Below are 26,909 nucleotides of genomic sequence, written 5' to 3'. Positions count from 1 at the left end.
CACTCATGAGCTTTTGAGCATAAACAAAAGTTAGGTGAAATTATATATATATATATATATATATATATATATATATATATATTCTTTAATAGGTTTGTATAATCAATTTATCAAATATTCAGATAATAACCCGTGTTTAAAATCATCCCACGCATCCATGATTTTACTCGTGGAACCCACGAGAGACTTTCCATAAACTGTCATCATGTCATTAATACAAAGAACAATAAACAGGCAGATTAATAGCATTTCAGTATCTCTCTTTTTATGTTCTTCTGCAACAATGCATTTACTATAAAATATAAACATGTACAAATTTTAATGTTAGAACTTTTGCACTGGAAAAAGAAAAGAAATGCAGAAAAAGATTGTTGATTACTATTTACTAGTACCTAACAAAAGTAGGAGCTGAACATCCAAGGGAAAATCCTTCCACTCACTGTCACTGTACCAAAATGTGCTGTCATTGGTATATGCAATTAGGCGACCCCCAATCACTGAAGTTCATCTCTACTACTAGTTTCTTGTTTTAGAAAATATGATAGATGTAGTAATTAAGTCTCATATCAAATATAAGTATAATCATGGGTAATTAAAGGTTGAAGCTATTTAAACATGTAATTCTAGATTTGATACTTCTTTCATATGTATAAAAAACATTATCGAAAATTACAAAGGTTTTTGTTTAGGCATCTGACCATATCCAAGAAACTATTATACTATTTCGTCTATATATCAAGGTATATATGGTTAGTGTGAGATAGATTAATTGAAATAGGTAATGTATCTTTAATGTTGAATTGGACAATCCTTCTGTTGTGCTGTTTTTTAGGATGGAATTAGATACACCAAGCATGTGACATAGGCCAGTGGATATAAGAAACATTGCATGTGTATAGTAATGTGTTCTTATGTAGGAAGAGGAGGATACATTTATTCCAAGAGAAAACTTACTCCTCATCCTAGTCATCAATCTCAGGGAAATCTAATGATTTGAATTAGTGAGTAGATCTAAATTATTATATATCCTTAAAATTGATGATTAGGATGGAGAGTAAGTTTTAAAAAACTCACTCTTAGAGTAAGTTAATTCTCACTCATATACCAAAAAAGAAGTAATGTGTTTTTCTCATTTATTGCAAAGATGAAAGACAAATAGTTTTGAGGTATTTTTTAATCCATGACAACAGAGAAGTTGACCTTTGACATTATATTAAAGTTTTATTTCAAAAGCAATTGAATGAAAGAAGTAGCTCAATAGTTATTTAAATCATTCTTAATACAATAAGTTACACAGTAAGACTCATTTTCAAACACTTTGATACAAAGTAGTGTCTCATTTCCTTCAAGGTTCATGTAATCGAACAAATATATGGCATGCTGTTTCCTTTATGACAAAGGCATTCAAAATATAGGGTTAGTGATCAATTTTTTGCTATCATTTAGGAGACTGAAGATGTATGATTGCAAGAGTGAATGCATTGACTTCATAATAGCAATTTCTTCAGTCAAACTCTGCAACATGCACTGCAATTGTGAATAATATTTGCAAATGAATTAACATGGGTGGGGTTAATAGTGGCAGACAAGCAGACAAAAATTTGGCAGGGTTGGAGTTACGTGTCTACAAGTCATCACTCAACTACTATCATTAACTCCATCCAATGCTTATTTTGTTTTTTCTGATTTCCAAATAAATTGTCTAAAGGAAAGTGTGTGAAGCCCAGGATAGTGAAATGTTTCAAATGGATTCCACATTTTTTTATGTTGGAAATAAAAAGGATATAGTAAAATTGGAATAAGATACTATCAAAAAGACGAAAACTTTGTTTTTCTTTTAATTTTAAGAGTAAATTATTATCTTATGGTAAATAAAAATGATAGAAGTATTATTATATTTTACATTTTTTCCACACCACTTCTTTATCTAGTATTGGAGAGAAACTTCACCCTGCAGTACCTGAGAATATTACGACATGCATGGAGTTAGATAACATAAGAGGTAAAAGGCATCCATTATTTAATAAGTTATTTACACATGGCACAAATAAATAATTTTTGAATTTTCTTCACATTCCACTTGAGAGAACGTCACTTGATTGTTTGCAACTAACTAATTAAGATTTTCTCTAGAGATTGTGATATATAACATCGATCAAATTTTAATAGATATAATTTTAACTTATTTTCAATAAAAAAATTAAAATAAAGAAAATAAAACCTCATTCTCATATTCAAATTCTCTGATGCTAAAGAGGAGTACAACTCAATTGCAAGATACTAATTAATATTGGGGGAGTATTAAATAGAGCAGGATCTCTGCCTATTCGGTTAGGTACTATGGTGCGTTGGTTTGGTATTGAAGGACGTCTTTTCTATCTTTTTCAAAGGAAGATTGACAAATAAAAAAAGTTGTCCCTCCAAAGGTAAAAGCTGTAAAGTCTTCAACGGTTAAAGGCAAAAATATATTAAACTATTAATTGGAAGTTAAACTAATGCAAAGTATTTCACCCAAAAAAAACTAATGCAAAGTATCTACTCTTCCAAATGATTTATTGAAAATCTACTAATGGACCACAGCACCATAACTCCATAAGTCGGGGTGCGTGTAAATAAAAATCTCACGTTAAAATATGGTTAATGTACTAAACTACTACAAGATGCAGTTCGTTGTTTATAAAATATGAAGTAATATTTATGCTTCTGCCAAACTTGAGACAGAGAATGAGACATTATTAAAGACAAATAATTTCATCGTTGTACAATAGCCAAAATCTGAACTTACATATTCCTAATAACACCAAGAAATATATCATTCATGAACAATCTAGACAGAACTATCAGCTCGACCTTGATTGTCCATGAAGGAGCCATCAATGGTAAGGACCCAAAAGTTTGAAGATGACTTGTTGGAACTTCAACAAACCATTCATGTTTTCTTAGGCTAACCCACGAAGCCATGCCCATCCACACTCATGTACTATGAAAAATCATGAATCATGCGAGATATGTGACTAAATCCCTCGTTCTCTGACCAAACATTCTGCCGGAAAACATGGTTGTTACTGTATCCCAAATGCACCAAGCAGCACCTAAGAAGCTAAGGCGCACAACAGCCAATCATTTCCTTATGAATGAAAAATCAACATTGAATTTTTTTACTTCGTTAAATATAATATTTTCCCACTGTTTTACTTATATGGGTTGTTTATGAAGATGGTTAGTAAAAACGAGTAGGAATCAATAAGACGTTAGTTTAATGGTACAAGGCTTCATTGTATGTTCAGAAAAATCAAAATGTCAATATTCAATTTTTGTGAGTGATAATTCTTATAGGGACAATCAAATACACTGAAAGATATTAGCTCATTACCTATTAGATGAAGATATCCTTAATAATACTAAAAAAAAACAATTACTAATTTAATATTAAACTGTTGTAATATGTGGTCAAAAACAATTTTAGCAGCCAAACAGATAAACTTATATTAAGAAGTGCTGTGTTTGTGATTTTGAGAAGCATTATGTTGAGTTTTTTCATGAAAACATGCTTGTCATATAGGACATTAAAAAAAATACTATTGGAGTCGCTTTAGAAACATTTTTAATATTTAATAAGTATTTTTCAAATAAATGCGACTTTTACAAATATAAAATTATGCACCACCTAGATGAGTTATTGAAGTTTTCTACTCAATTCAATATTCAACCATGCAGACATGTTTCAAACACAATTATTATTTATTACTCTCATAATTCTTTTTCAAACTTTGTAATTTTAAGTTTTAAGGCTTTGTAAAAATAAATAAATTTTATCCTCATTCAATAATTAATATTTAAGTTTTTGTTGAATTTTAAAATATTATAATTTTATCAACATTTAATATTGTTCCTTAATTAATAATGTTAATGACCAGAAAAAACCATAGATAGTAGAAAGTGTAAATTGTCTTATAAAAGATAGTCAAAATCTTTTAGATGTGTATATAATAAGGACAAAGGGTATTTTAATTTCATCATTTTTACCTCATTAATTAATTAAGAAATTCAGTCTCTATAATTTTATTTTTGAGTATTCTAGTAAAAATAATATAAAAAATAATTTTCATTCCTAATTAATTGTCTTATAAAATTGTACACATAAATTAAGAAATATAATTCATATGTTTATTTATCTATATAATACTTATATTTATTCATTTTTATTTATTATATCTCCTATTAGTTAGATATAAATGAAGTCCTTATAGTCACGAATAATATATATATATATATATATACTATTAATAAAAGGAAAATACAAAATAACCACCCATCATGGTGTAATTTGTGTTTTCCTATTTTGCCCTCCATATCTTTTTATTTCTACCAAAAAACCATATAATATTATTTTGTTATTTTATCTTTATTATCTTCTTATTTTAAAAGTGTATTTAAAAAATTGAATATTAGACCAATTGAATAAATTCAACCGTAAATTTAGCACAAAAAATTATATTTGAATTTATAAAAGATAAACTATACATTACAAACGATAGGAAAGCGCGTTGACATGCACGACAGTGCATGTCAACACGCTAGTATATATAAAGTCAAAACATGATGTAACTACCATCATGACATAATTTATATATTCCTATTTTGCCATTCAAAAATTTAATTTAAAAAAACCAAATCCTATATATTAACTATAAGTTGCATATCTATACTACTTAGTAAAGGAAAAACCTAACCTAACTTTCATGAAGTTATTTTGGGTTTTCCTATTTCATATTTTATAAATTCTAATTTTATTTATAAGTTATACTTTCATCTTTATATATACTTATATTACTAAACATTTATTTCATATTTTATAACTTCTAATTTCATCTATCTATACTATTAATAATGGGAAAACACAAAATAACCACCCATCATGGTGTAATTTGTGTTTTCCTATTTTGTATATTATTAAAGATTTTTAGGTTAATTTTTATTAAAAATATAATATTTCTCACATTATAGTAGTTCTATCAATCCTAAATATTTGAATTAGGATGTGACATAAATCTCTGAATACTATGACAAAAACAATATTTGAAAATTTAATACTCCCAACATTTTATATTATATATACTAGCGTGTTGAGCGTGCCTGTCAACACGCTTTCCTATTGTTTGTAATGTGTATTCTACATATTAAGTTGTATTATATATTATAATTTACAGTTGAATATATATTCGTTTGAGGTAATTGTTCAATCTTAAAGAAAGTGTACATATACAATTGTGTTCATCAAGAATAGGGTCTTAATATTTTCACTTAATTTTATTTTCTAGCATGTTAATAGGCACTAGCGGGTCTGTCAACCCAATTTCCTAGCGGGTCTGTCAACCCAACATGTTAATAGACTACAGTAGTAGTCTATTACAGACACAGTAGTACCTGTCAACACGCTAGAAAATAAAATTAAGTGAAGATACCAAAACTCTATTTTTAATGAACACAATTGTATAGCATCATTTCTTTAAGATTGAACAATTACCTCAAACGAATATATATTCAACTGCAAATTACAATATATAATACAACTTAATATGTAGAATACACATTACAAACAATAGGAAAGCGGGTTGACAGGCACGCTCAACACGCTAGTATATATAATATAAAATGTTGGGAGTATTAAATTTTCAAATATTGTTTTTGTCATAGTATTCAGAGATTTATGTCACATCCTAATTCAAATATTTAGGATTGATAGAACTACTATAATGTGAGAAATATTATATTTTTAATAAAAATTAACCTAAAAATCTTTAATAATATAAGAGAATAATATTATCATTTTCTACTTATGTAAAATTGATATATGTCATTTGAAATATCTAAATTTTAACTTTACATTAGTCGAAATTGTAATGTTACTTTGAAATTTGGTGTGAAAGTGATATTTGTAATTTCAACTGCCAAGAATAGGGATGATAATGGATTTGCCCAAATATCCAGCGTTACTTCATTTTTAAATCTAGATTCGCCTCACACCCGTACTGATACTCGTTGGGCCTATTACCTGTGAGTCTTTGGTATTAAGCAGTTCTGTGAGCACCTACAAATTCAAAAATATTAAAACTTATTGTGATAAGTTTATGTAAGTGTGTATTTATTTCCTACAATCTTATATATTATTTAGGCAATTAATAAGAGAAAAAATTATAAAAGATAATTTAAAAGTTTAAACAGAATTTAAGTTGACTATTAATATAACTCATTTTACTCCAACAAACATAAAAAAAAGAGTCATTACTTCCACGTTATAAGTAAAATTGATTTTGGTAAATTTGTTCAGTCTAACATTAGATTATGTATATGAATTAAAGCATAACATCACAATTCTTAACAATATAACATCATTATTTAACAACATGACAATTAGATTTATGAATTGATATGACATTAAAATTACAATTATGATTAATGCAATTATGTTGATATATATATATTGATTAATATGATATTACATTTGGATGAGGCTCTACTGTCCCAACCACGTCCTTGGTCAATCATAATGAAGCAAAATTGATAAATTTATGAATATTTAATTTTTTTTAACTGACGTGGCATAATATGATTGGTCTGGGACAGAGTTTGGGACATCAGATCCTTGCCCATTACATTTAGGAAAGAATAGTGAGTTTTGGTACTTATAAATTTGGGTATCTTGTTACCCGGAGACACACTTATTTAACAACAACTCTCAAAATCTCAAATCTAAATTACCCATGGATCCAAAATCTAAACTCAGTCTCGACCCAATGTGCCTAATATCTACGTATACTAGTGGTTCTAGGTACTCATTACTATCTTTTGGTGAAAAAATGTATTTTTTTTATGATTTTATTTTAAATTAAATGATACTTTATAATTGGATGAATATGAAAATTTGGAAGCAACAGGAGCATTCCATAAAAAAACATGGAGACTCTCAACCCTGAGTAGAGTCCAGTATTTTGGACACTGCAAAACAACACTCACACTTGTCCACACTCTCATACAAAACATGCCACCATGGTTCAGCTTCACAGCTTACCGCAACTGGTGGTTACGTCACTCTTTCTCAAACGCCGGCCTCAAATCCACCACCACCGACCTCGGCGACACCACCATCATGCACTGTTGGGTCCCACAAACACCCAGCTCCTCAAAACCCTCCCTCCTCTTAATCCACGGCATCGGCGCCAACGCAATGTGGCAGTGGAACGACTTCATCTCTCCCTTAACGCACCGTTTCAACCTCTATATCCCCGACCTCCTCTTCTTCGGCGAGTCCCACACCACGCGCCGCGAAAGATCAGAATCTTTCCAAGCCCGGTGCGTGATGGACATGATGACGTGTCACGGGGCGAGGAAGATGAGTGTTGTTGGTGTTAGTTACGGTGGGTTTGTGGCGTATAGCATGGCGGCGCAGTTTGGGGAGGAGAGGGTGGAGAAGGTGGTGTTGTGTTGTGCTGGGGTGTGTTTGGAAGAGAAAGATATGGATGATGGAATGTTTCAGGTTAAGAGTGTTGATGAAGCTGTTAGTATTTTGTTGCCTCAGACACCAAACAAAATGAGGGAGCTTGTGAAGCTTACTTTTGTTAAGCCTGCTAAATTTCTGCCAACTTGTTTCCTCAATGATTTCATTCATGTAAGTGCTTTGTTTCATTCTTCTGTTATTAACACTCTATTTGAGATAACGACAAGTTATAAGTTAGCTGATATCTAAATTGGTAAGTTAGCTAAGTGATTTGGAATTGTTTTTTAAGATCAGCTATTAGCTGATATGTGTGATAAGTGTGCAACCCATAAGCTATAAGCTGCCTCTGGAGATTATGAAATACGAGCTTATAAGCTAGTGAAATAAAATCATTTACCAAACACATTTAGGTAGCTTATTTTGACTAGTCTACAAGCTATCTGATCTTGCCAAACAAACTCTAAAGCTTCGTTTTCGATTTGTATATGAAAATTACCTTTTTTGTTTGTTATGGGAGTATGGGACACTCAGTATATTGAAATCAATTTGTACCTCCGATTTTATGAGTTGAGCTAAAATGAGCAAAAATGGCGAGCTATAAAAACAACCCTTTCACTTCCAGTTGTTATGTTGGGTGCAGAAAGAGTAAAGCCTTTTGTCAAAACTTGTTTAATGGGGACAACTCTTTGACCACTGTTTTTGCTGTTCACGAGATTGAGACCCCAAGGTTTGTTTAAAGGAATATGGCTCTTTGTGACTTGGAACAAGCAAACAATGTTGATAAAATTGCTTGTGTTTAATGACACATGATAGGTGATCAATTTTTTGGATTTTTGTTTAACAATAAGTAATATAAATTCTAGGAGTTATGGATGTTTTATTGTTGTGTTAATTGGTTTGACACCTTGATCTAATAATTTTTATATTATTCTTTATATGCCTCGATTTGCAAATATGCCTTCAAAAGATAAAAGTATGTCCCTGGCTCCTGGCTATGCATCATTCAAGTGTATTATATTTGCATAAAAAGCGGAAGGTCTGTTTTCCTTCCCTGAATATATGATGCTCAGTAAGATTGATATGTGTCATCTTAGATTTACCACCACAGTGCTGAAGAGAGTAAGACTATGATTATTTGTCAAAGAAGAAATGGAAGAAGAACAACAGGAACGAGGATACTCATATAGCTAGGGATACTGCTTTGATCTATAGGGGATGCAGGGCGATATAGTTGCTGAGACTAATAAATCTTGTCATGACTCATGAATGCCACCTTGGTGGTTGGAAAATTCAATAATCAATTTTTTGGGCAAGTCTGTGTGTACTAGATGGTTAGTTTGGTAGGAATTTGATTGTAAGTAACAAAAGTACCAAATCAACAAAAAATGAAAATTCTATGAATATCATTTGGTGCGCTAAAAGTTGTCTTTTGTCTCGTTTTCCCATTGTTTTTAGAATATACAGAAAACAGAACAAAATTCATATAATTCTTATCTATTATTATTTATTAGTCTAAGATAAGAACATTGGAAGATATGAAGATGAAGCAGAAATTTATGTAGATTTTTAGACATTTTAATTAATGAAAATTGTAATAAAAGGCTGGTTGATGTCCTTTTTAGAGCAATTTTACCCAATTAGCAATAATTGAAAACTGATAATGTTGGATAATTCCATTCATCAATGGTGGCCATGGGGTCACTTGCGGATGGAGTTTTCTGCTGTAGTAATATAGTTTAACAAGGTAATGTCTTTGGTTTTGGCTCTGGCTATATGTGTCTATCCAAGGTGAGTTTTCTTGGCTTTTTGAAGAATTAGTTTTATGGCTGAAATTGTTGAGATGGATCTTTTGGAGCTTTTAGGGAAGGCATCACGGCTGTCACAATGGGGTGAGAGAGGAGGAAAGCCCCAAAGGAGAATACTTTCTTGCTTGCATATACCGGAGTCCAAAAATACCAGGATATAGTTGTATTATCCCAATTTTGATAGAAGAAAATTTTATATCCTTTTCTGTTTACAACTGAAAATAGTAGCATGACTTGCTAATATGTTTACCCAAGTTTTCTGGCTGAAATGAAACTGGTTTTACTGGCAGGTGATGTGTACAGAATACCGCCAAGAGAGGAAAGAACTGATCGAAGCATTGCATAAGGATAGAAAATTTTCCAACCTTCCTAAAATGACCAGGGTTTTTCTTCTCCCCTGACTTTATGCTGTGATTTTTTATAGGCGACACGTACTATCAACCACATCATGTATTCATCATGTATTCTTACACTGCAACCTCTTATAAAGCATAAATTTTTAATGATGCAGCCAACACTAATAATTTGGGGAGAACTGGACCGGGTTTTCCCATTCGCATTAGCTCTCAGACTGAAACAGTGAGTTTTAGTAATTTTTGTTCACTAATGCAGTTTATACTCCACACATCTCTCTACAGTTTAGGTCTATAAATAAAGAAGTTATTGCATTATTTTACAGCAGCAAAAATGCATGCTCTAGAAAAATATTCACCACCAATTTCCTGAAGTAAATAAATCAATGGTGAAGGTATTCTTGGAACATGCACTAATTGCTGCTCCAGTAGTATGTTAAATTTTCTTCCATAATATTTGAAATTTACAACTTGAAGATGGAAGTAAGTACCTGAAAAAGCAGTCCAGCTTTGCTGACTTTTTATAACTTTGACGATTGGGAAAGGAAACTGAGGAGTAATCTTCATCATATATGAGTATAACATGAGAACATTAATTATTATTGTGTTTTGCACCTACCTGGTTATTTTAACTTTAAATTTCATTCTTGTTTCTGTGCTATAGGCATCTTGGAGAGAATGCAAAACTAGCTGTTATTAAGAATGCAGGACATGCAATAAATGTAGAAAAACCTAAGGAGCTTTACAAGAATTTAAAATCCTTCCTCATTGATCCCACCACTCCATCTAAGGAAGAAAACCACAGTAATGGTCACAAGGTGGACTAGAAAGGGCAACTTAGACAAATATAAGAACTTTTCAGCAATGATATATGTTGCTGTTTTGACTTAACAGTGTGTATGCATTTGAAATGCCCCCACCCCTAATGTATAATGTATTGTAAATGTTGAGTTTGTTTGTGTCCCTGCTGAAGTATATACCTTTCATTTGGATGCTGGTTTGAGAAAAATAAAATCATATTACAGTGTCAGTAGTCATTGTGTTGTTTGGTAATCAAGAGAGTAAAGGAAAGGAAATTACAGGAGAAGGGAGAACAAACAAGAAAATAAGGGGTAAGGCAAGATTATTGTTTAGATTAACCTTCAAAAAGAAATTCCAACATACTATAAAAAATAATATAGACATTACATTTCTTCACTTTATTACTGTAGCAAGTTCAAAGATAATATAGTATAAAAAATATCTACGTTTTTCTTGTGAAAAAACAATATGAAACTAAAAAAGAAAAGGAAAAACTTACGTATGGACAACGGAGAAGAGGAGTCCCAAACAAAGTCCTAGTTTTGGTTGTAACCAGAGCAATCTAGATTCGTGTTATAATCACCTTTATAAATTGTTAGGAGTCCCACATTGAGTAGAATAATAAACTCAATGTGATACTTTAAGTCATGAGGTTTTCTCAACTAATATACTAGTTTTTTGTGTTGGGTTTTTCCTAGTGGAGCATACCCACAAACCCACCACTGAACTCACATGTACTACACTTATTACAAACAACAATATTATCCAAAACGCCACTATAAGTTTACTTCAACTTCACTTTTTAAACCCAAAGTAAAGAGCCAATAGGATTGTCCCCAGAGGAGACACAGAAGCATAAGCACCACATTTCATGTCCTTAAGGTCCAACTCTCCCTTATTCTCAAGGTTAGCAGGAGAGTACACACAACAAGTATTAGTAGGAGGAAAGAGTGTGATGCCAAGTGAGACAACAGAAGGACGCATGAGCGTTGAAGCACGAAGGTATTCAAAGTTAGGGTCACATGTAGAGGTGTCTTAGATGGCGAGGGAAGAGTTAGGTGAGGTTTGCATGGTGGTGCATGTGGACATGTCGAGTGGGGTGAGTGTGGAGTGGTGTAAGATATTGAGGTGATGGGGTTTGAAGCTGTGTAAGTTTTGATGAGTTGGTCACCTTTGGTATTTGATGTGCATGTTATTATGGGCTGAACTTGTGGGGAGCCACACGATAGGACTGTGCCAAAGGGTCCCTTGTTAAGATTAGTAGATTGGTCAAAATGTAAAAACTGTAAATTATATATGAGATTGTTAAAAATCCGACCTGCCGGATTCGAACCAGCGACCTAAGGATATCAGCATGGGAATTCCAACTACAGTCCTCCGCTCTACCAACTGAGCTAAGGTCGGATTGTTCTTACAGATTACTAATTTCTAATTAGATCAAACTCACTCACGCGGTACCCTCATCCTCAGCTATCGCAAAAATCTAGTACAACAGGCAGTACTGCATCATCAAGCCACAAGTGAGTTCTATTCTATGATTAGATATTTGTTTGGTACGTTTGCAGAATGGAAGTAGTTAAAGGGAACAGTAACATTGAAACCAATTTCTATAATACGCATTACATTTAACAATAGATCTAGGTTTGCAGCTTCTTTTCATCATTTATATTGATGCACTTGTATTACACCATGGGAACCAGCCAAGTTACTCAACATTGTTTTCTTCTATCATATTATCAACAAGAAATATAATCATAAGTCCGTCTAATTTGCGATTTCATTACTTTAATTTGCGATTTCATTACTCTGTGGTAACTTCTGTATCTTTCAATATATTTCTACCTTTTAGTATTCTCCTTGCATGAATTATTTCTTGGTTTAACACTTACTGAGGAGAATTTAGCTGTTATTTAACTCTGGATGGGTGATAATGTGTTGGTGGCACTTGGTAGATGTGTAATTTAATTTATTTGTCCTTATAAACATAGGCGGATATGAAGTGCAAAAGAAATTAGAGATTTATTTGTCCTTATAAACATAGGGGATTTTTATTATACTTTAGGTTCGATATCTATATTTCCGTAAGTGTGATGCTAAGATAATACAATTCAATCAATTATATATTATATATAAAGAGGGTTTCTGCATTAATTTAATGGAAAATTAAAGCTGGGTTTAAGAAGATTAAGGTAGGAGTTTTGTATTAGAAATTGATGAATTTAGTATTTTGAGAAATAATATTCTTACCTTTCCAATTATACTTATCTTCAACTAACATTTGTACATTATTGAAATATGTGGCTTTTCTTAATTATTGAAATATTTAAAATTACAAAATCGATGGCCAAATAAATCAATAATTCGTGAATTTTTATTGTAAGCAATCAATAGATTACAGGATGTCATTAAATATCTCATTACAAATAAGATGGTATCAATATTGCATACATCTTTTTTTTTAACTATTTAATTTTTCTACTCAAATATTTTGGCTAAATTATAAAAAACAAATTTAAATTAAACAATTTAGTTGAAGAAATTCCATTTTTGTGAAATAACTAATTAATTTAATTAATGCTTGGAACAACTAAATTCAAGTTAATGGAGAGACTCTTTTATCTTCAACTTTTTCTCCGTAAAAAATTATTTGTCCTGAAGTTTTTATTTCTGTAAGTAAAATCCTGCTGCGATGGGGTAAACTTACAAAATTTGAGTGACAAGTGCTTCTATTTAATTTTACCTTTGTGTCACGGAAACTTCTAAACATATCATTAAAGAGACATCAACCTAGTCATTATAATATAATATGAGTCAAAATTTTGTAACACTGAAACTGAAGAACTGCCAAGGGAAATCTCCACTAGCAGTGAATTCTTTTTCACATTATATCTTACATGTATACATATGCTGTCAATGAATATATGAAGTGTGTTAACAAAAAATCTTAACCTTGTGGCAAATATCCATGTTCAACCTATTTCTTGACAAAGTAGCAACATTTCCAAGATGCAGGCATGTTTCTCATTTAGCAGGTACTACATTTTGAAGTAGTAATTCCAAATCTTCTAATCTGTAGAATAGTTCACACAATTTTAGTAGCTGGGGCTATAAATAAATTAAGACAACCTTAGTACCTTCAGATGTCAGCAATGCATTATACCTTACGTTACTCAAGTCGGGGTAGATTGCTATGGCATCTTTGAAATCCTACATTAGATCCAACCATCCAAAATAGAAACATGATTAGCCACCACGCAAAGGGTTCAAATGGATGGTAATTCAAATCGAAGTTCAATATCAAATCACTTCATCTTTTTCGCTTGAACTCGGTCAAAGGATAACTGCCTCACCTGGTCCGCTGTGGAAGACGTGTAGGTAACCACACATGACATCCCTGCCTTTGTTGCTGCCTGCAGAGGTTATTTTTTTCCAGATGTGAGTTTGAGCATATTTGGAAGTTAATCTATCATGACCAAATGCACTTTGACGATATAAGAAACAAACATGAAGATCTGTAATAAAAATGCACATACTTAACTGTTAACATTGTCAGATCAAATAATCTTTAAACCCAAGCTCATATAGTAAGTTTGGTTTTCTTTCTAAACAACAAATCTTGTTATAGGCTAAACCTCAAGTACATTGGAAATTGATAGTTTGTGAAGATCTACCTTTAACCCAATAACACTATCCTCTACTACCAAGCAATCTTTCTCTGAAACACCTAGCTTCTGCAAGGCACAACATGTAAATTATGCTCATTCTGTGAGTGCATAAAAGAAACCTTTGAAATTCATGTTTTTAAACTCTTGACCATATTGTATTAAAACCTTGGAAGCAGCCACATATATTGATGGATCGGGTTTCTTTTCCTTCACATCATCACCTGAGAGTTCACAGAAAATGGATAGGTGAGCCTAAACTTGAGTTTGAGTGCCCAGATTATTGGCAGATAAAGAAAATCAATAGAATCAAACAAGTAGAGTAGATTTTATGAACACAGAACCCCTTTAATTTAAAAAGCACATGTTTACGTGAACTAAAGTTATGACTAACTATCCCCAAAAAGCATGGCATAGCTTATAAGCAACTTATTAGTACTAAAAATTACTGCATCTGAATGTTATATGACTAATAAAAAAAAGATATAAAAGTTGTGTGAATATACCAGCAAGGAAGCAATCAAGGCTTTGAAAGCGCTCCTACAATAAGTTGAATGCAAATTGAAAATTAAATTTCTATCCCTGATAGTGAGAATATATTATACAATTAGACTTACAATTCCTATAAGGTTTTCCAGACAAAGAATAACTGAACTTTTAGTCGCTGCAGAGCAAACGGCTAGCTTTTTCCCCTGCAACAGCAATTGGACAAAACATGACAAACTTACAAGCAGATAACTGTAACCAATTTTCAGAAGTTACACTTTGGTTCAGATATTGAAATTGAAACAAGAGATGATTACACTGCAAGAATATATATAACTGACAGAACATTATCTTACAGCAGCTTTGGCCTCATCCATTAGTCTCAAAACTCCAGGTCTGGGTTCTACCTGTGCCAAAATGTACAAGTATTTATATCTTATCAACGTAATAGATACACCACCTTCACAGTTTAGGAAGATAGAATGTTAGGATATGAAACATATAGAAATCTACTTACAGTTCCAGACTTGATTATTTCTTTGTATCTCTCAGTCTTCCAATCCTACATGACCAAGATATAAAGTAGGTAAATGCAATACAAGCATATTCTAAGTGGAGGAGATGACAATCACTTCACGAGCTAAAAATCAAAATATACTAAATTGAACTTGCTCTCTCAAAATAGTTTGAAAGAGTTAAGAAAATTTATCATCTGCACATCATACTTACTACCTAGTTCTCTTATCATTACTGTAAAATAAAGGGAAGAAAAAGACAAAATAATTTATAGTTTTCATTCTCTTGGAATTCTTCTGTTTGCACATTAAATCAGTCAAACACGAAAACAATAATCCTAATTAAAAAAAGCAACTTTTTTAAGTACCATTTTACCTCAAATACATAAATTTCAAAAAATGCAAAACTTGGTAACTCTATTTTGAAGCTCCTTGGTAACCAGAACAGGATACTCCGATTCAGTTCTATCTTCGAGTCAAACGCTACCTATGTTAAGTTATCTATATACATCATTTCATCCTCTGAAAGTAAGAAAAAACCTGAAGAGTGTCAATCAACTTGGCTCGATCGTTATCATCAGTTGGAGGAGTCTCAAATAAGTTGGAAGAGGGCCACCCATGTTCCTTAAAATACCTTAAACATCCCAAAAACAAAACAACACATAATTTAAGGAAACCCCAAGAAAATAAAATTAAAAAAAAGCCAAATATGAAAACTTTGAGTAAGTTGGGAATGGAGAGAATAGAACCATCGCATTTTGGGTTTGCCACCACCAATGCGGTTCTGGAGTTCATCGTAGAAGTGGATACCCCAATTGAGTGGTTGTTGGTCATCATAAGAAGAAGAAGAAGAAGGGACACGAACATTGAAGTGAGTGAATGCATCGTTGTATGCTTGGCGATGCAAGTGCTCTGATTCTAAAATGACACCATCGCAGTCAAAAATCAAAGCTTCAAGAGAAGGGGATGAAGAAGCTGAAACTGAGAAAACACGGTGTTTGTGACTGTAATTGTGTTTGTGTTTGGATGAGAATAAGTTAATAATGGGATGATGTTTGGTGAGTAAAGTGGGAGTGAAGTTGGGGAGAGAAGAAGAGGAAGAAGTGATGGTGGAAGAGAGAGTGAAAGTTAGAGACATAGTAGAAGCCATGTGAAACTGAAACCAAACATCATTACACTATCACTTCATCACTCTCTGCATTTTTTGTGTGGCTCTCCAACCTCTCTAACTTCACCCTCTCCTTTTCGGATTATTGTCTTTTTTCAGGATCAAATTTTAGGGACATTCTTTTGGGATTAGTTTAACTCGGTTTATAAAAAGTTTTCAATTTTTCAGGACTCTCTTCATTGTTTTTGTAATTTGAGTTTTACTAGGATTTTGGATCTACCAAATGATACACTCTAATCAAATGATCCTATGGCTAGTAAAGGTCTCACCGGTGAGACTCCTCTCCATAGAGAAGTACTATGTAAAAGTAAAGAAAAAATAACACATATTAATATTTATATCATTTCTATTTAAAATATATTACATTTTTACCTTTAAAATATAAAGAAAAATCTACTTGTCTCTCTATTACTCGAGATAAGTCTCACTCCAAACTCAACTTGTTGCTAATCTATCTCATCCACAAGGGAGGATAAGTATTGGTACACTAAATCATAACAATGCTTCTAATTTCAAGAAACAATGTTTATTTTAATCCCCTCAAACAAATTTCTGGTAACAATCCATTCCCTAAAATATTGAGAAAGAAAATGGTCTCATGAGTTTGTATGACTATTTTTTAGACATTTTAGTCTAAGCACCTTCGTGATTTTAAGGTACTATTTTAAATTTGTATTTTTTTTAGGAATGAAATTGATACACTCACAAAAATTGAAGTATTAAAGTGAATATGCACTCTTTAATAAAAACTTAAAGGTAGTAGACAGAGTTTGTATCTAAGCTAGTATACAAATGTTTTAAGGATCAAAGTGTGTGTATACTATATAGTACACAAACTGGATATTCACTCTTCAAGTGAACATGACTTACAATATTCAAAATTCTACCTCAGAACTTTTATTCATAGTTCACAGCCAATTACATGTAAATTTCTCTTCTTTTTAGGCACAGAGAAAATGTTCTTCATGAATTACTCTCGAGATCTTTACCTACTTCCCCATCTGCATTCTTCTCCAATTTCCTCTCTTTGCAATCATAAAAGTAAACCATGCAAGACACCCATTTCAGTGTATTCCCCACACAAAGCAACCCAATTTGTAGAAAAATCCCATATCCTCTTTTATAGCATCCAAACAAGATACATAACACCCTAAAAAAAAGTCCAATAACAAAGAAAACAACCATCAAAACAAGTCCTCTATTATGATTACCACTGCTTAAGAAATATGAAACTCTAAATGCTCCAGCTCCATATATACCATCCAATACTGATATCACTATACTCATATTCCAAATAGCACTCCATTCCAAATACTTCATCAACAACTTTGCTAGTGCCACACCACAAATCAAAGCAAAAAAAATGTAGCCACCCAAAGCATTGCAGAGACCATATAAGTTACTTACTGTCCAAGGGAATGCAATAAGTATACAAGTTGACAAAAACAGCATATATAAAGAAGTTATAAATGTGCCTTTCATAACAGACATGTCTATGGATTCTTGAAACATTTGCTTCAGACTCATTTTACTCTCTTCTGAATACAGTTTTGATGCCAAATCTGTAGTTACAACTGCAGAACAAAGTTCTAGAACATGAAGAGGCACTAAGTAAATGAATACAAGTTGAACCAAAATAGGCAAATAATCATTACTAAAACTTTTATCTGCCAAGTAATCTGTGTGTATGGAATATAGTACAGAGCGATAAGCATAATATCTATCTGAGAAAGGTAGAAATAGAGGATAAATAAATTCTGGGGTCTCAACCAAACTTTGCTGGAAGAGAAATTCAAAGTAAACCATGACAGAAAAGAAAGGAATAGAAGTGAGAAAGGTGAAGATGATGAAGTTAATGTTCTTGACATAGATAGTTATAGCTTCCTTGAGTATATCTAAGACCTCTAGCTTCTGCTGAATCTGTTTGCTTTCACTCTCCATTTTCAAAAACTAATGCCAAGCTTTTATTTTGGTGCTCAAACTCACTGCATATTCTCATTATTATACTACATATAGATCTGTTTTTATTGCTTCTCTTTTCCAGGAAAGACTTTATTATAGAAGACTAAGACTTTGAGAGTTGGACTTAGTTTATGGCATTTAATAATGTATGGACTAAGGAACTCAACAACTAAGCATTAATATTGAATAAGTCAGCTATGAAGATTATTTGTCTTAAATGGTGTCTCATTCTATGTCACAAGTTAATCAGAGTGCTATATTTTATTATTTTTTGCTTTAAATTTTTTATTTTATCTACGTGTTAATATATGATTGGCTTGAAACAGAAAATGAGACACCATTAAAAACTGGTAATTGAGTTGTTATTTATGCCATCTTATTTTCCTTTTCTTCATACAACTCAATTAATCTCCACTCCAAACATACAATTTCTGAATTATTCATTAGTTAGGTCTCTAAATTACTATAATTTTTCAAGATTCACTTTATTTCTACTCATGTTGGTACAATGGATGACAAAGTTGTTTGTGTTGTAACTTATATATTATGTTTTTTAATCTTTAAAGTAAATTCTTCAATTGCCATGTAAAATTAGGTACATCCTCCCTCAGCAAAATCCACTAGCTTCATACACTAAACCACTTTTCTACTTCATTTCTACTTAATACTACTTCATTTCTATAATTCGAGCTTCTAGGAATGATATAAACTTTTGAAACAATTGGTACTTGACTATACAACCATTTTATTACTACATCTCAAAATACATATTGTTATTCTAATTCTGCTAATTTTATGCAATCATTACAGAAAGCTATGTGTAGCGCACGATGCACAAGATCTAACATGAATGCGTTTATGTCCATAAAAATCCTTACCAAATATGAGAAAATTTAAAATTCAGAAGATAAGATACAGCAAAGACACATATATAAAATTTATGTAGTATAAAAACACAAACCTTATACTAGAGAAATAACATTAAGTTTTATAGATCAATCAACATTAATAATTATGGACACAATGTAATATTAAGATCTGTCAATAAAAAATCAAAATTATTCAAAGATATATAAGCATTGAGAAGTATTAAAAAACTGTCACAAAACATATTGAATAACAATGATTTAAAGTGTAAATATACTATGTACATCCTTCACCAAAATAAAAATACTCTTTACGTCTCAATCAACAGATGAATAAAGTATGTTATTCAACTTTTCAATAGATAGAGATGATTTGTCCTCATTCCTACCACAATCCAATAAAAAACGTTACATAATCAAATTTAAAAACACAAAATAGCATTTTTATATTAATAGGAGAAAGTTGATTTTGGTACACTTGATCTCTCTTACTTTTCAACACCTTTGCAGGCCCTCCACCTTTGACCATGTCAATTTCTATTTGTTGTTGACTTCATGATACTAGATGTTGATAATGATCCTATCCTAATCAGTGGTTCTGGACGGGCTTGAATCCAGACACATTGCATTTGCTTCTCACCTATTTTTACAACAGCTTCCTTGAGGATATCCAAGACTTCTAGCTTCACTTTCTGTATTTTGTTTACTTCCACTCTCCATTTGTGATTTTCCAAAACTAATACTAAGCTAAATCTAACTAAATAAATCATGTTTAATTTACTCTTGTTTAATTTCTCCTTTCCCAGAAAATTGGAAATACACTAATATAGGAAGAAATGACTTTTAGCTTAGACTATTGCTCAGGTAATTTAAAACACCAAGTTTCAAAGACTCATGGTCATTCCCCCTTACAAAATTAATTTAATACCATGAGATACACATATTAAATATTAAATTAAGAATTTAATATTTATGCATTGTTAGTGTAAAACTTTTTATGGAGTAAATATATAATTCATTATTTATATGTATTATTTTATTTAAGAATGAATGATCCGTAACATATGAAAAATAGATAATATTTTGACAATGTAAAAATCTCAAAATAGGCGGATGTTGAACTCTTAAATTTATAAGAAGATATAGTACAATAGATTTTAGCCAATAAGATGCCTTGGTTGCTTGTTCTCTCAAATGAGAAATATGGGGCTTTGTAACCAAGTCATCAACACAATAAGCCAATAACCACTTGATACTTCTTTAGCACCGAAAATGAAGGATATGATCCTACCTTTTAGGAATATTTATCTTCTATATTGAATATTGGCTAAAAGAAAAAGATGATGAAAAGACTTTCTTGAGCCAAGCAAAAAAAGAAGTGGCTAAAGATCATCTTGAAGAAAGAGAGAATTTTTAGCCAAGTAAAAAGAAGTGGCTATTGTGAAACTAGCATTAATGTTATTTTCCTTTTGGCCACATAATCTTCAAGAGTTTTCGCTATAAATAGGAGTTCTCCATGTCATTATAAAACACACCAAATACTTAGCTTAGTGCATATTCTCTCTTCTTGTTCTCTTGTTCTAATTGTGTGAGAAATCCTTGAGTGATAGGGAAATTGAGTGTACTTGGATTTTGGGAAGTGAGTGAAACACTTGTAGTTCTCTTTTATATAGTAGAATAATCTTTGTTGCTCTTAAGCTGTTGACGTAGGCAAATTGCCGAACCACATTAAATTCTCGGTGCCATTTTCTCTATTATATTTTCTCTATGGTCTTTTGATCCAACAAACTGGTATCGGATCTCGTAGAGCTCTTGCATGCTAAGCCGTACGATCTAAAAGAAAATTCTTAGTATGCTCTGTGTTTGCAGCATTGTCTGATCTTACACATTAGAAAAAAATTGTTCTTGTTACTAGAAATGTATAATAGCGTGAAAGTGATGTCTAGGAAAGTTCTGTCTTAGGAAAAACCTCGTATTTAAGCGTGTCTATTAAAATCCACCTCTCTTTCCTATGAACTTTCCTGGTATATGTTCACGGACTATGATATTGTTCCGGTATACGGTTATCATGGCGAGTGCTAAATTTGATTTCGAGAAATTTAATGGAGAAAATGATTTCAACCTCTAGCGATTAAAGATGAAAGCTCTACTAGTTCATCAAGTCTTGGGCAAAGCCTTGGAAGGTATAAATAAGTTACCACAGAGTCTGATCGATGATGAGAATGATGAAAACTTGGAAAAAGCATATAGTGCAATTTTGTTGTGCTTGAGAAATGAAGTTCTACGAGAAGTGTCAGATGAAACTACAACTGCTTCATTATGGTTGAAGTTGGAAAGCCTATACATGACGAAGTCACTCACCAACAGGCTGTATTTGAAGAAAAGAATATATACTCTTCAAATGCAGGAAGGAAAGCCCATAAAAGATCATCTAGATGAATTTAAAAAAATTATTCTTGATCTAAAGAATATTAATGTTAAAATTGAAGATGAATACCAAGCAATTCTTCTACTATGTTCCATTCCAAGTTCTTACGAGCACTTCGTCGACACCATGATGTATGATCGAGAAGATCTGATCTTAGACGAAGTAAAGGCGGCGTTGCACGCGAAAGAACTGAAGAAAAGAGTATTAGATTCGCGATCTGAAGGCTCAGGTGAAAGTCTCTTTGCTAAAAAAAGAATAGAGAGGCGAAATCAATTTGGTAAAAGAAGGAAATCTAGGTCCAAGTCTAAAGCAAAACCTAGAAAGTATAAATGTTTTCATTGTCACAAGGAGGGGCATATAAGAAAGAATTGCTCAGAGTGCAAAGGCAAGGACAAGATTTATGAATATGGAGATGCAGTTGTAGTAAATGACTATGATAGTGCAGATGCACTAATAGTCTCAGAGCACGACTCAAAAGGTGAATGGATACTTGATTCTGGATGCTCATATCACATGTGTCCCATTAAGGATTGGTTTTCCACTTACCAACCCTTAGATGGGGACAATGTCCTTTTGGGAATAATGCTCCCTACAAGGTCATTGATATAGGCACAATTAGAATCAAGATGTTCGACGGAATAGTAAGTACGTTGACAGATGTAAGGCATGTTCCAGAATTGAAGAAAAATCTCATTTCCTTGGGAACACTAGATTCAAAAGGTTATAGCTACAAAGGTGAAGATGGATCTATAAGAATATCTAAATGTGCTATTTTTGTAATGAAAGGGAAGAAAGAGAATAGTCTCTATATGTTACAAGGAAACACAATCACGGGTGTTGCTGTTGTCTCCTCAACATCTGATGTCACCAAACTATGACATCTAAGAATGAGTTATGTCAGTGAAAGAGGTCTAGCCGAGTTGACCAAACAATGATTACTATGCGATCAACAAGTCGGGAATGTAGACTTTTATGAACAATGTGTTTTCGGAAAGCAATGCTGGATAAAATTCAATGTTGCAGTTCATCGAACAAGAGACACGTTGGATTATGTACATTCTGACTTGTGGGGTCCTTCCCAAGTACCTTCTAATGGTGGTAGCAAATACATGTTAACATTCATTGATGACTATTCAAGGAAGGTGTGGATCTTCATTTTGAAACACAAAAGTGAAGCATTTGTGAAGTTCAAGCAGAAAACCTTGATTGAAAAGCAAACCTGGAGAAAGATCAAGAGACTAGGAACTCACAATAGTCTAAAATTCTGCAGTAGAGAATTCAGAAATTTTTGCAAGGATCACGGTATTGTGAGACATTATATCGTGAGGCACACTCCACAACAAAATGGATTTACAGAACGAGTGAACAAAACCTTACTTGAAAGGACAAGACATATGTTGTCAAATGTTGGATTGCCAAAAGAATTTTGGGCGGAAGTTGTCAGTACAGCTTGTTACTTGATCAACTGATGTCCATCAACAACCATTGGTTTTAAAACTCCAGAAGATATGTGGTCGGGTATTCTGGCAAATTATGAAAATTTGAGGATATTTGGTTGTCTCGCATATGCTCATAACAAAGAAGGAAAACTTGATACAAGAGCATTGAAATGCATTTTTCTTGGATATCCTGATGGTGTAAAAGGATATAAGTTGTGGTGGCTCAGAGAAAAAGAGTGCATTATTAGTAGATATGTTACTTTTAATGAAGCTGAAATGCTAAAGCCTCATACAGAGTCATCAAGTGAAAATGAAGATCCTAATATCTTGGAGAAGGCGGAGTTTGAGGTAGAGCCAACAAAAGAAAAAACACTTGATCAAGAAGAAGAAGTCAATGATGCATGTACTGATACTAGTATCTCTCAATTACAATATTACCAGTTGGCTAGGGACATGCAAAGGAGACATATCAAACCTCCAGAAAAGTATGGCTATGCTGATCTGGTTCATACGCTCTAAATGTTGCTGATGATATCAGTAATTGTGAATCACAGTCATATGAAGAAGCTATCAACAATAAAAAAGCTTTCAAATGGATTTCTTCCATGATAGAGGAAATTGACTTTCTTCATAAGAATCATACTTGGGTTATTGTGAAGCGGTCGAAGGCTCAAAAGATTGTTGGATGCAAATGGGTCTTTAAGAAGAAGGAAGGAATCCCTAGGGTTGAAGATGCAAGATTCGAGACACGATTAGTGGCCAAAGGTTTTACATAAAGAGAAGACATTGATTTCAATGAAGTTTTTTCTCTTGTAGTAAAACATAGCTTTATTCGCATCCTACTTGCAATTGTAGCTCATTTTGATCTAGAACTTGAGCAACTAGATGTCAAAACGGAATTCTTGCATGGTGAGTTGGAGGAACAAATCTATATGAAACAACCTGAAGGATTTGAAGTTCAAGGGAAGGAAGATCATGTTTGCTTACTGAAGAAATCCTTATATGGCTTAAAACAATCTCATAGACATTGGTATCGGCGGTTTGACACCTTCATGCTCGAAAATGGCTATTGTAGAAGTGAGCATGATAGTTGTGTCTACTACAAGAAGCTGGCAAATAAGTCATTTATCTATCTCCTTCTTTATGTTGATGACATGTTGATCGCATGTAAGAACATGTCAGAAATTAGAAACTTGAAAGCTCAATTGAGCTCAGAGTTTGAAATGAAGGACTTAGGAGCTAGAAAGAAAATTCTGGAATTGAGATTCAGAGAGATAGAAAAGAGGGGACATTCTTTCTATCACAAAAGAAGTACATTGAAAAAGTGTTCGAACGCTTTGACATGCAAAATGTTAAACCAATCACTACTTCATTGACGACTCATTTCAAACTTTCAATGACCTCGTGCCCACAAACTGAGAATGAAAAAAGGAGATGTCAAGTGTACCTTATGCTAGTGCGGTTGACAGTCTCATGTATGCCATGATATGCACTAGACCAGATATTGCACAAGCAGTAAGTGTGGTAAGTAGGTATATGGCAAGTCCTGGTAAAGTTCACACTGTGAAATGGATTATGCGCTACCTGAAAGGTACCACAAATATAGGGTTTTTGTATGGTAAAGTCAAAGATATTGGAAACAAGATCACTAGATATGTTGCCTCGAATCATGCCTGGAGATCTAGATCAGCGAAGATCGCTCACCGGATATGTCTTTACACTGTGTGGTTATACTATTAGTTGGAAAACAACACTACAATCAATTATTGCTTTGTCTACAACTGAAGCAGAGTACATCCCAGTAGCAGAAGCTGTAAAGGAAGTCATTTGGGAGAAATGTCTAATTGAAGAGTTGGGTATAAACTCGAAGAAACAACCATCTATTGTGATAGTCAAAGTGTTATACATCTGACAAAGAATCCAATGTATCATGCAAGAACTAAGCATATTAATGTTCAAATGCACTTTATCAGAGACATATTGGAGAGAGGAGTTGTTAGAGTGGGGAAAATACACACTGCAGATAATTTGACGGACATAATGACGAAGCCAGTTCCAACTACCAAGTTCAAACATTGTCTGGACTTGATTAATGTTCAGAATCTCTAGTGAGCATGAAGAATGGTAGCAGGAGAATAACTACGATAGTCTTTTAGTCAAGGTGGAGTTTATTGAATATTGGCTAAAAGAAAAAGATGATGAAAAAACTTTCTTGAGCCAAATAAAAAAAGAAGTGGCTAACGATCATCTTGAAGAAATAGAGAATTTCTAGCCAAGTAAAAAGAAGTGCTATGATGAAACCAATATTAATGATCTTTTCTCTTTGGCCACATAATCTTCAAAAGCTTTGACTATAAATAGGAGTGCTCAATGTCATTGTAAAACACACCAAATAATTAGCTTAGTGCATATTCTCTCTTCTTGTTCTCTTGTTCTAATTGTGTGATAAATACTTGAGTGAGAGTGAAATTAGGTGTACTTGGATTTTGGGAAGTGAGTGAAACACTTGTAGTTCTCTTTTATCACAGTGGAATAATCTTTGTTGCTCTTCAGCTATGGAAGTAGGCAAACTGTGGAACCATATTAAATTCTTGGTGTCATTTTCTATATTATATTTTCTCTATGGGTCTTCCACTCCAACATTCTACTCAAATTGATTGTCTCTATTTTCATGCCTTATAGTTGGCCTTTTTATTAATAATTTAAATTACATTATTTTTTAGCAAGTTTTAGAGTCCTTCATAGAAAAGTTGTCCCATATTAATGCAGATTCCATTTGACTCTATAGGAAGGCAATAAGAACTACTACAAGCCTATAAAGGCTACTACATAGTAAGATATTCTCTCTCTTTTTAGTCATAAGAACCACGTAGTTATAACAATGCAGCATTTATTTACTAAAGGTTCCACCAGCAACATCCAAATCTAAAAAGTGGTGGAGTTAATACTAAAGTAGCGTTTTCCCTTGCTGGAATTGGATGAAGCAAGTTATCCTACTCCAAACATTAGGAAGATAATGGTCATATCTTCAATTAAACGATCAAGTTCAGCAATTATTATTTAATTTGGCTACTCACCCAACCAAGTTCAATACCTTCTGTGAAAAAATCATAATTAAAAATAGAATCCTTCATTGAATCCATGCAGTCATTTTAATATTTAGAGATATTTATTTCCCTTCAAGTTCAAACACTTAATGACTACTAATAATAAAGTATTGATTGGAATCACATATTTTATCACATATGTGTCATTCCATGTGTCATCATCTATGAGACAATAGATGTGTTCTCGTGTTGATCTAGTGGTGTAAATCTCCACTAGATCATTAGATAAACCAAAAGGTAATGTTTTAATTCATGTGAGCGATACTTATTAGAAGAAACAATCACGTATCCTGAAATGAATTAGTTCCCCACTCATAGAATGAAGTGATATTATTGGTTATAAAAAAACCTTATTGTCTAGAAGATTTGTAATTTGAAATTCTATGTGCTAATTAATATCGTTATTTACTAATGAAGTCATATTTTTTATTTATTTTCTTATAGTTACCAGTTCAGCCAATGATGGGTTATGCTTCTTATCCTTCACATCATCACTGTAACGTCCGGAAAAATACTTCTCAAAAATATTGCGGAAAAATAGGTAAAAAAAATTTTTCTTTGGATAAAGAGATTGTATAAAATTGTTTCCTTCATTTTCCGGGACATCACTTTAAGTAACTCAAATGCGGAAAATCAACTTATCGTTATCGAATGATAACTTAACCTGATTTACAATTTCCTGAATAACACAATGCATATAAACGGTTAAGTCATCTTTAGTTCATACAAACTAAATCATCAAAAGCGGAAACTACATCGCCATTAACATATACAAAATCCAAAAAGAAAGGGCGAAAATATTAATCATCGCCCACAGAC

General features: G+C 32.5%; 3 protein-coding genes, 1 non-coding gene and 1 pseudogene across 6 annotated transcripts; 1 reads left to right on the top strand and 4 right to left on the bottom strand.

The window, feature by feature from the left end:
- On the top strand, positions 6,937–10,648 carry LOC109361563 (monoacylglycerol lipase ABHD6-like). Of its 2 annotated transcripts, XM_019607055.1 has the most exons (5): positions 6,937–7,669; positions 9,594–9,686; positions 9,815–9,882; positions 10,321–10,435; positions 10,505–10,648. In XM_019607055.1, the coding sequence occupies exons 1-5, from the start codon at positions 7,043–7,045 to the stop codon at positions 10,505–10,507; spliced, it is 906 nt and encodes a 301-aa protein (XP_019462600.1). In that variant the 5' UTR covers positions 6,937–7,042; the 3' UTR covers positions 10,508–10,648. The 2 variants fall into 2 exon arrangements, with proteins under 2 accessions (XP_019462600.1, XP_019462599.1); XM_019607054.1 differs by having other exon boundaries at positions 7,043–7,669; positions 10,321–10,648.
- Positions 10,792–12,077, bottom strand: LOC109361896 (annotated as a pseudogene).
- On the bottom strand, positions 11,770–11,861 carry TRNAY-GUA. Its single transcript is given in 2 exon segments — positions 11,770–11,805; positions 11,825–11,861. It is a non-coding gene; the product is annotated as a tRNA-Tyr (tRNA).
- On the bottom strand, positions 13,318–16,346 carry LOC109361443 (haloacid dehalogenase-like hydrolase domain-containing protein At4g39970). 2 transcript variants are annotated; one of them, XM_019606897.1, is made up of 11 exons: positions 15,870–16,346; positions 15,661–15,754; positions 15,119–15,167; positions 14,962–15,008; positions 14,737–14,811; positions 14,626–14,659; positions 14,288–14,343; positions 14,129–14,188; positions 13,808–13,867; positions 13,618–13,664; positions 13,318–13,527 (listed from the first exon to the last, which is right to left on the bottom strand). In XM_019606897.1, exons 1-11 carry the CDS (start codon positions 16,268–16,270, stop codon positions 13,479–13,481), a joined length of 972 nt encoding a protein of 323 aa, XP_019462442.1. In that variant the 5' UTR covers positions 16,271–16,346; the 3' UTR covers positions 13,318–13,478. The 2 variants fall into 2 exon arrangements, with proteins under 2 accessions (XP_019462442.1, XP_019462441.1); XM_019606896.1 differs by having other exon boundaries at positions 14,962–15,012; positions 15,123–15,167; positions 15,870–16,342.
- On the bottom strand, positions 17,203–18,354 carry LOC109363004. Its single transcript, XM_019609152.1, has one exon. It carries the CDS (start codon positions 18,227–18,229, stop codon positions 17,252–17,254), a length of 978 nt encoding a protein of 325 aa, XP_019464697.1. The 5' UTR covers positions 18,230–18,354; the 3' UTR covers positions 17,203–17,251.

This window comes from Lupinus angustifolius, chromosome LG12 (genome assembly GCF_001865875.1).
Source record: "Lupinus angustifolius cultivar Tanjil chromosome LG12, LupAngTanjil_v1.0, whole genome shotgun sequence".
In the NCBI taxonomy this organism is placed as follows: domain Eukaryota; kingdom Viridiplantae; phylum Streptophyta; class Magnoliopsida; order Fabales; family Fabaceae; genus Lupinus; species Lupinus angustifolius.
This window is presented reverse-complemented; position numbering and strand designations above follow the sequence as displayed.

What these genes read in the sequence shown, in the direction of transcription:
- LOC109361563 (XM_019607054.1), top strand. Translation starts at nt 7,043, where the DNA reads ATGCCACCATGGTTCAGCTTCACAGCTTACCGCAACTGGTGGTTACGT. An exon ending in TCCTCAATGATTTCATTCAT is followed by an intron (nt 7,670 to 9,593) that starts GTAAGTGCTTTG and finishes TTTTACTGGCAG; the next exon opens with GTGATGTGTACAGAATACCG. An exon ending in ACCTTCCTAAAATGACCAGG is followed by an intron (nt 9,687 to 9,814) that starts GTTTTTCTTCTC and finishes TTAATGATGCAG; the next exon opens with CCAACACTAATAATTTGGGG.
- LOC109361443 (XM_019606897.1), bottom strand. Translation starts at nt 16,270, where the DNA reads ATGGCTTCTACTATGTCTCTAACTTTCACTCTCTCTTCCACCATCACT. An exon ending in AATCAAGTCTGGAACTGTAA is followed by an intron (nt 15,009 to 15,118) that starts GTAGATTTCTAT and finishes TGGCACAGGTAG; the next exon opens with AACCCAGACCTGGAGTTTTG. An exon ending in TGGATGAGGCCAAAGCTGCT is followed by an intron (nt 14,812 to 14,961) that starts GTAAGATAATGT and finishes TTGCTGTTGCAG; the next exon opens with GGGAAAAAGCTAGCCGTTTG.
- LOC109363004 (XM_019609152.1), bottom strand. Translation starts at nt 18,229, where the DNA reads ATGGAGAGTGAAAGCAAACAGATTCAGCAGAAGCTAGAGGTCTTAGAT.